The sequence below is a fragment of the Sphaeramia orbicularis genome, chromosome 21, assembly GCF_902148855.1.
Source record: "Sphaeramia orbicularis chromosome 21, fSphaOr1.1, whole genome shotgun sequence".
NCBI classification, from domain to species: domain Eukaryota; kingdom Metazoa; phylum Chordata; class Actinopteri; order Kurtiformes; family Apogonidae; genus Sphaeramia; species Sphaeramia orbicularis.
In genome coordinates, this window is record NC_043977.1 from 36,178,756 (window position 1) to 36,190,991 (window position 12,236).

The window sequence follows — 12,236 nt, forward strand, 5'->3', positions numbered from 1 at the left end:
AACGATTCATTCGTGAATCGCCCATCACTACTTGTGTGCAGAAAGGGGACAGTCTTGTTTGCATCCTGTTGAAAGTGTTCGTTTATGGTTGACAGTAGCATGGTTGACTTCTCCTCCCATAATCCTTGGTGAAAGTTTCAAGCCAAACAAGCCTTAATGCCGGTCATGGAAAGGTGTGCAAAGGATGAACACGGAAAAAGAAGAAGAGGATCCTTGAAAGCACTGGAGGAAAAAAAAAAAGAGAAGGGGGGGTGTTGACTGAGAGCTTTAGGGTGTTCTGAAAGTGGATAAGGGTGAGTGGAGCCCAAAGGCTTCAGTCTTACTGTAAGTGCTTTCGTGGTAGCCAATAAAAGCGTTAAGGGTGACTGGCAGGGGGCTGGCTGCAGACCTACCTTCTCAGTTCTCTCCTCCACCTCGCTCTCATTTTCTGTGGCCTGTGGCTCCCGACAGCAGAGTGAGGCTGCCATAAATCTAGTGGGATTAAAGAAACCCAGCTATGGGTCGCCTCCAAATTAAACCAGGACAAAAACCACTTAATAATCCACAGGAGAGGGGAAGGGGAAAATAAAGAGGCAAAAAAGGAAGAGGAAAAAAGGCATAGGCTCTGGCAAGTAAAGGAAGAAAAATATAAATATACTTAACTTCATAACAGGGAGATTAAAGTTAATCAAAACTAAAACTATAACTGGCACTGAAAAATGATTTTAACTGGAATAAAAATATAAAGCCCTGCATTAATGTGATTGAAGACAGGGTCAGATGACAGGAGTTTTAGTACCGTTGACCCCTATAGACGGTCAGATGACAGGTCTGGGCTGGGATCTTCGTCTGTCCCAGTATTTGGCCCAGATTATCCAGATCAGTGCAAAAAGTCACAAACTCTGTATAGACTCACAGAAACACAACAATGATTTTAAAACATTTTTTGGAATTTGGATTAACCCATGAAGACCCAAACATAAACCACCGACCAAAAGCATCTACTGATGTAAACTGTTTAATACCTGTTGATCCACTAATCCTATAAATACATGTAAACAATCAATGTAAAATGCAGTTTGTCATCTTTTCATGGTCATCAGATATGACCCATTTGGACGTTCAGAGGCACCGTAGTGAACATGGAAACACCGTCATCTTCTACAGCATTGATTCACCAGTAAAACCCATGGAGTTGGATCAATGACAGTGGATGGAGACACTTTTTTATGTTCAGTTAAAGATAGATTTTACTGAAAAAGTCACTTTTACCTCAGTTTTCTCTGTTTTTGATAAAATCAGTCTCAACTTTAACATAAGCTTTTATGGACATCTTCATTATCATTGAATTAAATATAGGAAAATACATGATTTAAACTGAAAAGAAAAAAAAACCCCACAAAATACAGATAATAGTATTATAATAAATGGTGATAAATCACTTACAGGAAGTCAAATATTGAGAAAACATTTTTTTGGAAGTGCCACAAAAATAGCACTGGGTCTTTATGGGTTAAATATAGGAAATGAAATATTTGAAAATACATGGTTTACAGTGAAAAATGCAAAATACAGAAGGTAATATTATAATAAATGGCTATTTTACTGATATACAGGGTGGGGAAGCAAAATTTACAATGAACATTGAGTTGTTTTTTCTCAGCAGGCACTACGTCAATTGTTTTGAAACCAAACAGGTATGATTATGACATCAATATATAACACTATTATCCATACCTTTTCAGAAACTTTTGCCCATATGAGTAATCAGGAAAGCAAACGTCAAAGAGTGTGTGATTTGCTGAATGCACTCGTCACACCAAAGGAGATTTCAAAAATAGTTGGAGTGTCCATAAAGACTGTTTATAATGGAAAGAAGAGAATGACTATGAGCAAAACTATTACGAGAAAGTCTGGAAGATACTATTAAAGAAGAATGGGAGAAGTTGTCACCCGAATATTTGAGGAACACTTGCGCAAGTTTCAGGAAGCGTGTGAAGGCAGTTATTGAGAAAGAAGGAGGACACATAGAATAAAAACATTTTCTATTATGTCAATTTTCTTGTGGCAAATAAATTCTCATGACTTTCAATAAACTAATTGGTCATACTCTGTCTTTCAATCCCTGCCTCAAAATATTGTACATTTTGCTTCCCCACCCTATATAATATAATAACCCTCAAGTTTAATCTGAGCTTTTATGAACATCCATATAATCACTACAATAAATATAGGAAAATGCCTCATTTTCACTGGACAAATGCAAGATACAGAGGATAATATTAGAATAAATGGTGATAAATCACTGAGGAAAGGTTAAATAGAGAGGAAAATTAATGTGGGAACTGCCACAAAAGTAGCACTGGCTGTTTATGGGTTAAAATCTGGGTGTAGGACGTTATTTTTGTAAGATATTTAACCTGATCTGACCTCAAGATTTCTGTTACGCTGTGAAAACACAAAAAAGTTGAGAAGGGTCGTGCTAATACCGGCAGTGGAAGAACAGCATTAGCACTCAGGTGTTGATCACATCTCCCTGAACGTTTCCTCATTCAGAGTGATATAGCGTTTTCTTTCATATGTGTGTATCTGGTTTATATTTGCTCATGTTGATCATTTTATGCCATTAATCATGTCTGATATGATGCCATGATGTCAGCGTTTGAAGATTTTCCTTATCTTGACGCCTGAAAACTTGAACTATAAAGTGGCCAGTTCATCAAAAATACACATAAAACTAAAACGCACTTATGAAATGAACTAAAACCCGAAATGAAAATCCAAACTGAAAGACTCAATAAATATAAAATCTTCAAAGTTTCAAAACCACAACAACTGCGCTTCATAAATAAACATTAATATCGCAGCTCCTTATGAAAACGACCAAGTGACATTTACGCATATCAGCTGGACTGTTTTTATTAAGTCTTTGTTTGCTTTCCGATCGCTTTACTGAGAGAAGTGCAATTTTCCTGTAACGCCCCCGCAAGACTCTCAAGGTTTACGGTTAACTTCAATCTGAAATGTGAAAACGTGGAGCTGCATTTTCTTCCCTGATGGCGTAGACACTGATGTGGCACAGAAAGGCACATTTCACAAAGTGTATGTTTTCATTCAAGGGACTTAATTTTCCCTCCTTTCCTTCATAACCAAGCTTTTTTTTTTTTTTTTTTTTTTTCAGCGGTTCAGGCAGTTTGTAGCTTCTCCTGGGACACAATAGTCGAGAGAGAGAGAGAGAGAGAGAGAGAGAGAGCCGTCTCTCTTTGAAGATGCAATGTGTGTACGCTGTTGCGAGGCTTGTGCGTGTTCCTCTTTCCATTCTTCAATATTTGCTGAAGTATAAATTACAGCTTTTGAAGACTAGGGTTTACATCCTGGAAGCCACTGGAAACTGGAAAGGCTGCTGCTCCTCGGTGAACTTTGACCCCTGAGGAACCTTCTCTGCTCTCCGGGCTGAAGGTGGTGGGAGGTGAGGGAGCGGAGGAGGGGAAAAAAAAAAACACAGCAGTCCATAAGTTGGTATTCCTTCTCTTTTCCGTCTCTCCAGCTCCTTTGGGAACCTTTGTTGGCACACACTCTGCTGTTTGTTTGAGCTGCTCCACAATACTCCCACTCAGTAGGAGAGAGCTCCTAAGGGGTGTTGGATTGCACCTTGTGGCTTTTCTTTCCCTTTCCCCTCCCTCTGTAGCATTGTGAGGCGAGCAGGAGCAGAGCAGGGCAGGGCAGCAGGCTGGGGATAGCGTACGGATTAATCAGCTCCTCGGGGCTACACTGGACCCAGTGTTGCACATGAAAGCGCTGGGAAAATGGACACTGGATCTCTGGTTCCTCGCTAAGGTCTGATGACTTAATCTGTCTGTGTGAGTAAAGAAAGTTTAGTACAAAAGAGAGGCTTCACCGGCAACTTTATGGATTTTATTTTTGGGTGTCTGAGCTGGGTATTTAAGGGGGCATGATACCACAGATCAGGCAGAAAATGCAAGCTTTCCGTACAACATCACACTCCTAGTTTCCTGTTTCAGTTTGAGCACTGAAGAAATTTCACCCCTCACAAAACTCGTAAAAACGACCCTTAAATGCAAATCAGACAAGAAAAGCACTCGGAGAGCACAGACCTCCTCCAAGACAGATCTGTGCCCCCCCCCCCATGTTTGTTTGTTTGTTTGTTTGTTTGTTTGTTAGCAATATAACTCAAAACTTTGTGGACAGATTTTCAGGAAATTTTCAGGAAAGGAAAGGAAGAAATGGTTTAATTTTGGTGGTGATTGCGGGGGGGCAGATATGTCTTGGCGGAGGTCTGCGCTCTCCAAGCGCTTTTCTTGTTAAATGTGGCGCCAATCCTGTCCCTTAGTGAGGTCAAGAAGCATGTTGGTTTTTATAAAACTATACAGTGATTAAGAGGGATTTTATAGACATTTTGAAGGTGTAAATAGTAAATATGAGTGATTTTTTTTGTCAGTTATAATTTGGGCTGTCCGATATTGGCTTTTTTGCCAAAAATCGATATGCTGATATTGTCAAACGTTTAATTTCCGATTCCAATATCTGCCGATACCGCTGCCGATATATATGGGATATTAAACTAATTTTAGGTAACATCACATATCTCCTGTCATGGAATTAACACATCATGCCGACTTTTATTGTGATGCCCCATTGGATGCATTCTCAAATGCAACAAGGCTTTTAAAATGTAAACACTGTCCGTGCAAAGAATACATACTTCAACTTAAGTTGTGGAAAAAATGCCATATTTATTTATTTTCTCTTCCTCCCTCCATGAGTCTGTTACAGTGTGGCAACTCTACTGTACAATTTTGAAAACTGCACATTTCTTTCAGCTACAAACAATGCTTCATTTATGCGTCAGTAAATGCCGGCGAAATCTAGGCATTATTTTATCGGTTTTAATGATAGGCAAAAAAAACGATAACGATATTCACCGATATTACATTTTTATGCCAATATTGGGCCGATAATATCGGTGGGCCGATATTATTGGACATCCCTACTTATAATGGTTGTTTTATTGCATATGTTTACTTTTCAGCAAGTGCTACTGTAATGGGAGGGAGACTGTTGTAAAAGTAATCGACAAGTATTTCAATGAGTGCCCTGTGAAGGGTTAAAGGAGCACGATACCACAGATCAGTCACAAAATGCTAGCTTTCCATACAACATCACACTCCAAGTTTTCTGTATTGCTTTGAACAGTGAAGAAATGTTCACCCCTGACAATCCTTATTGACTAAAATTTACTTAGGGGGTCAAATGAGTGACCATTTTTGCCAAAAAAAAAAAAAAAGTTGTGAGAAATGCATAGAACTGTGTTGAAATAATGCTAATACATTTGTGCACAGACTACTGATATTATTTGACAGTGGAAGCTATATTTTCAGAAATATTGGACTTGGAATAACACATGTATGTGAAAACTTTTGCTGGTGGACGGACGTGACATTACCCATGATGATCTGGTCAGTACCAGTACTTTATTAGTAATAAACTTATATACTTACTATTGCTAATTCTCCTCTTATTCATAAATGTTAGTATTGTGGATCTAAAACTATAACAGCTGACACAAAAACACAAAATGTGGCAGTGGACGGATGTGACATGGTTGTTACAGATCCCATCATACTGATGTTCGGCAGCCATGTCACCGTTTCCACAAATGATCCCTGTGCAAAAACTAGGATCAGAATTATTTATTGTATAGTTTATCATCATACTAAAGAGTAAATAACAATATAGAATTGTTATTTCTTTATAAAAATGCTTATTATTAGAAAACTGTTGATTTAAAAAGTGACGTGTGACATTCTTAATGTATGTATTGGTGTAACATAAGCAGGATGGATCAGCACCATACTCCATATTGCAACCTGTAAAAATAAGGCGTGATATGTAGGATATAATCTTGTAAAAAAAAATTGGGGAATCTAAAAGAACAGAATATTTGTTTTTCAGGTAAATTCAGTTAAAATATAATTTGGCCATTTGTGACATGAAAATATAGCATTAATTGTGATGAAATTGGACATTTTTGACCTGAAAACATAGTTCATATGACCATCAACATGTTGAACAGAACTGAAATCCTGTAAATCTGCAGAACTTGCATTTACCAACACAAAGTTCCTTTGGGGATTCACTTATATTGATTTCTTATGCACAAAGACATAAATAAGACCTCTAAGCAAATTTTAGCCGTTATGAAAATAACCCCTCAAATGCAAATCAGAATATGTACTTTCAGTTTATAATACTGTATATGTGTCAGCTATATAATCAGCTAATGACCTGTGTGGGGTGTACCCTGCCTTTCACCCACCCCTGAGTCAGCTGGGACAGGCTCGTGGGCGGGTCTGAGGAGTGTGGCATGGGATAAAACCCAGCCCCCTTGACATATGATTGGCCATCCCAGCTGCCACCCCAGTGCTTCTGAGCCGTAGTATTGTCAATCTAACAATACTCATTGAGGTTGAATGGCAGCTCATTCACTCTATTCCTGGTCACTCAAATGGTAACGCAGTCCACGATCCATTCTAGATTATGTGCCTATGTTTGAGAAAAGCAGCTTTAGCATATTTACTTTGTTTTAATTTATGGTAGGATTTTCGTTCCATCTACTGATCAATCCTCTTTGTGTTTCCTTGTTCATAACATCTGAAAATGACATTTGGACTCATGTCCCCTCACCACTCTAACTAAGTGATTACAGAAAAACAAATGATTACATAATATCTACATGTTTTTCAGAAAAAGGACTGACTGGCATGCTCAGATTTTTTACACAGTTGAATAGGAGCAGACTGTAAAACTGCAAAAACAGCTAATTTTTCATTCACAATTCAATATGTTATAAAATAGTAAATTTGTGTTTTGCGAAGGTCAGACACACACAAAGGTCTCAGAAACGCAGAGGAAATCCTAGTATTTAAACACCCACATTTCTTTTCTCTGCAATGTTGAAAAGTATTACATTTGGATTTTTGAGTGATAAGTCATTTATTTGCATGTACACATCTCAAAACCATACCACTGCTGAACTCATTCATGCTCTGAGCAGCTGGAGGTACTTTTAGTACAGATGAGACAGCATGTTCCCTGGCCTGATCTAAAGTGTAGGTTTATTTTTAGTCACACGTGCAAAAGAACATGAAGATATAAAACGGCTTTGAAAGCATTTGGAAACAGCAACAATTGGTTTGGGTTAAGGAGACAAGAGTCAGGAGCGTGTTCAAATAAGATGGTAATAACTGTAACAGAGCTGGATTAAAGGGTATTTGTCTACTCTGCTCCTTGCACATGGAATATGTTGCTAAAAAACTGAAAACGGACTGAAGTGATCTCCTTGAATGCTTTTAACCCTTTCATGCGTAGTGGTCACTACAGTGGAAAGCTATTCTACAGCTGTTCTCTTGTATATTCATGGATTTTGTTGTTTTAGTTCCATATCAGCCAACACAGTAAACACTTATGCATCATCCCATACACTGCAATTCATACCTTGACTGTAACTTTGCTGTTTTTGATAAACCTGATCTGCACTAACATGTTTGAGTGTAAATCAATTGCTGATTATTAGACTGTAATTATCATTTTTCTTTAACAACATGTTTTTTTTTTTTGTTTTTTTTTTATAGTATCTACATGAAGTGTGTAATAACTATTAGAGTACGTTTAAATATGAGAAAACATCAGATTAGCAGCATTAACCCTTTCATGCACAGTGGTCACTCCAGTGGACAGCTATTCTCCAGCTTTATGCAAAATCTTTTGTGGTTTTCAAATCACTGAGCCTTTATTGACACAAGGTTGAAACAAAAAAACATGGTTTGGCCTATGCACAACTTGATTTAACCATTTAATTTCTGTCAAAAATCAAACATTACATGCTTTCTTCTCTTCATCTGTGAGCTTTGAATACTTCCCAGGAGGCCTTCCTTCCTCCACCCCTGGTTGGCTTTCGTCTTGGTATCTTAGCCCAATTCAGTCAGTCTGAAATTTAAAAAAATATATCAATTAGACATTACTTTATAACATGTGTAAGAGTTGTTTTATTAGTTTAACTTTAAATTGATATATAGAAGCCTTCCTAAAGTGATTCTGGCTGCTTAAATTGGTTTCATCATTGACAGAGCAAGTCAAAATCTAACAAATTGGTGGGCAGTTTCAAAAACGAATATGAAAATTTGGTTGTAAAAAAAAAACTTGATCTCACTTTAGGAAAGTAAATGGGCCTAAATAATATACACTAATTGTAGCCCATGTAGGTGGGCATAATTGATTACATTTTGGAGGCTAGATATTGAAAATTGAGTGAATGCAAGTTTTGTTTTGTTTTTTTACAACGGTATGTATTTTTTTCACAAACTAAAAACTGATGGGGGTAGGGTTAGTAAAAGTAATGATTTGACTTATCTAATATTAGAATATACTTAATTGTTGGGTAATGCTTTATTCACAACAGAAAAAGAAAGAGAATGGTGTAAAATACACATAGATTTATGATCATATCAACTCTACATAAAGAATTATAAGTCAAATTCTTACCTAGAAGCCAAAAAATCCAAACAAAATTGTCACAGGACGTCTTCTGAGGAACTGGCTGATATGACGTCATTGACTTTGAACTGAAATCACTGAAGCTGATACTCATTCAAAAGGGCACACCATAAGCTCTTCTTCTAAGGTTAAAAGGAAGCAAGTTCAATGAAAATTTGCAAGCAGCAACAGGATTAATATGGGTTTTCAAATTTTTTGTCACTGAAAAAGGGTGATTTTAGCCCACTTTTCAGCAAACATCATGCAAAAAGTCACACAAGGACAAGTCATACACATTTTTTTGATGTTCTATTCTGAAACTACACAATTTTTCCAAAAAATTCAACACAAGACACTGCATGAAAGGTATACATTTATTCCACAATATTTTTTTCACAATAATGATACTCAAAGTTTCAACCTTGTCATAAGAAATGCGATTATCAGAAAACCCTGGTTTAGACGCTCCAGTCCGTTACATACGTACGTAGTGATGGTAGACTCAGACTTCCTCAGGGTTCCTACAGTTTCTACAAGTTCAATTTAAGACTTTTAAAGACCTTTTTAAGACTACTAAAACAGAAATTAATGCTCATTTCACAGCCTATTTCATGGCTATATTGGCAAAAATGTGTGACTCCTAGAATTTAGGAAAATTTATTTATTTATTCCAACGCCTTGATTATCACCGTTCTGACTCATTTCTTACCGGGGGCTGCAAAGTTACCTATAATCAGTTCCTAATTTCCATATAATTTATGGAGTTGAAATGAAATGGGTGGAACTGAGTAGACTAACGCTACTTTCTTTGCTGTTTGGACATTTAACAGAGACATTTAAACACAATACAGTGAGTAAGTTTATGTCAACATAACTTAAAACCTAACATATCGAATTGAATACCTTTTAAAGACTTTTTTAAGGTATTAAGAATTTTTAAGAATTTTGAGGGAACCCTGCTTCCTGTTGTCTTCCGCTCACATTTGACTGTGTAACTTACGTTCTCCACTATTTTAACCCTTTTATGCATAGTGGTCACTACAGTGGACAGTTATTCTGCAGCTGTTCTCTTATTCATGGGTTTTGTTGTTTTAGTTCCATATCAGCTAACACAGCGGACACTTATGCATCATCTCATAGAGTGACATTCATATCATTACTGTAACTTTCCTGTTCTTTTATCTAAATCAATTGCTAATTGTTATTAGACTGTAATTAACAGATTTTTTTTTTTTTAACAAAAGTTGTTTTTTTTTTGTTTTTTTTTGCATATTATCTGAGTGAGTAATAACTCGTATTATAGTATGTTCAAATGTGAGAAAACTTCAAATTAGCAGCAGTAACCTCCTGAGACCCAGGAAAGTGAAAATTTTAGTTTTTTTCCATTAAACAATTGTCTTGATTGGAAACTACAAATGCAATAGGTTTTTTTTGTTTGTTTGTTTGTTTTTCTGAGACATTTTTTAAAATTATTTTTATTATTATTATTTTTTTAATGGAATATCTTTTGCAATGGACAGCATTTTTTTTAAGTGAAACTGTCAAACTTTTGTCCCCTACAAAGGACAAAAATGCATTGCTGGGTCTCAGGAAGTTAAATGTTTTTATTTCATAGTTTTCACACAGTATGTCAGTAAATGCATGTTTCTGAGCTTAAAAAAATTAATGCGTGGTGTTCAGCTGAGTGGACATTTTTGTAACTATGAAAAATAGGTTCATAACAAAAAAAAAAAATCAATCACATAATTTTTTTCATGCCTACAGATGAATAAAAACACTCAGGAAAAAAATTTTGATTAAGGTTCTCATAATTCCTGTATGAAAGGGTTAATTGTGTTTACACATGCGCAGACCTACAAATCAGATCAATAAATCAGATTAACCTCTATACATGCAGGAAGACATCGTAGTATTGGAGAGAAATCCAGGTGCGTTAATCCGATTTCTCAGAATCAGATTACTGCCGTTATCTGATAAAGCATATCAGATTATCCCTTTTTACATAATCACTTGAATAATCCGATAACTCCAGAAATCGGATAATAATCGGAGTACTGGTGTGCATGTAAACGGGCTCAACAATTATACTCGCTAAAGCATCCTCACCATTCAGACTCATACAAAATCAGGATAATTATTCCCTCCCCATGGGAATGTCATTCATTTCTGATGTGCAATAGCTTTTCCATTCGTTTTGTGAACTGCTTATGCATCATGATCATTGTGGGGGTGCTTGAGTCATTACATAGAAAGGCTCAGGACTTTTTTGTGTGAGGTATAAGCGCTAACCACAGCACCACAGTGCCATTTTAATACCTTTCACAGATCACTGGCTCCTATTAATCACAGTCGTAACTAAATGTACCTCATGTTGCACATATTAAATGACCATTCATTTGTGGACATAATATGAACCTGTACATGCCCAAGGCAGACATTTGACATTAACCCACAAAGACCCACAGCTACATTTGTGGCAGTTCCCAAATGAATGTTTCTCTAGAATGGACCTTTTTTAAGTGATTAATCACCATTTATTATAAAAATTATCATCTGTATTTTGTGTTTTTTCAGTGAAAATCAGGTATTTTCCTATATTAATTTTACTGATTATGTTCATCAGGGGTGTCAAACTCATTTTAATTCAGGGGCCACATTCAGCCTAAAATGATCTAAACTGGGCCGGACCAGTAAAACAATATAAATAATAGGTGAAGAACTTATAAATAATGTCAACACCAAAGTTTACTCTGTTTTTGAGTGAAAAAAGTAAAATTGCGTAATGAAAATGTTTACATCTATGAACTGTACTTGAACGTAACATGAACAAATATGAACAACCTAAAAATTTTAAAGAAAAATAAGTGCAATTTTAACAATATTATGCCTTAGTTGATCATTTATACATTTGAATCACAACTTAGAGATCACAGTGGATTTATAAATACATAAAATATTTAGTAACAGGCAGAATATTGGTAAAATTCTACAAACGTCTCTTATGAAATTTCATATTTGTTCAGGTTATTTACATTTTTTGTAAAAGGATAGTCTGTAAATATAAACATTTTTGTGTAATTTAACTTTTTTTACACTAAAAAAAAGAAAGAAAAAAAAAGCGTTTTCATTATTTATAGGTTGTTATGATTATATTTTACTGGTCTGACCTGCTTCAGATTGAATTGACCTAAAATGATTTTCACATCCTTGATTGTTAATATATTCATTATAATTTTTGCATTTCACAAATTCATCCGAGGGGCCGGATTGAACCCTTTGGTGGGCCGGTTTTGGCCCCCGGGCTGCATGTTTGACACCTCTGCTGTAGATGTTCATAAAAGCTCAGATTAAATTTAAGGGTTATTATATCAGAAACAGAGAAAACTGAAGAGAAAGTGACTTTTTCAGCAAAATATATCAATAACTGAACGTAAACCCAGTGTCTCCATCCACCGTGATTGATCCAACGCCATGGGTTTTACTGGTGAATCAATGTTGTAGAAGATGACAGTGTTTCCATGGTAACTATGGAGCCTCTGAATGTCCAAATGGGTCATATCTGATGACCATGAAAAGATGATAAACTGTATTTTACACTAATTATTTACATGTATTGATAGGATTAGTAGATCAACAGGTATTAAACAGTTTAGTTAAGTAGATGATTTTGGTCAGTGGTGGATATTTGTGTCTTTATGGGTTAA

The 12,236-nt window shown here is 36.1% G+C and overlaps 1 protein-coding gene across 1 annotated transcript in view; it reads right to left on the reverse strand.

Annotated features, from left to right (window-relative positions):
• Nucleotides 1–3,609: 3,609 nt before the first annotated feature.
• Nucleotides 3,610–12,236, reverse strand: part of LOC115412017 (aquaporin-10-like) — a 32,868-nt gene continuing 24,241 nt past the window's right edge. Inside the window, exon 7 of the mRNA XM_030124317.1 lies at nt 3,610–3,835. Coding sequence (XP_029980177.1) covers nt 3,610–3,835 — 226 coding nt within the window. The remainder of the gene's footprint in view (nt 3,836–12,236) is intronic.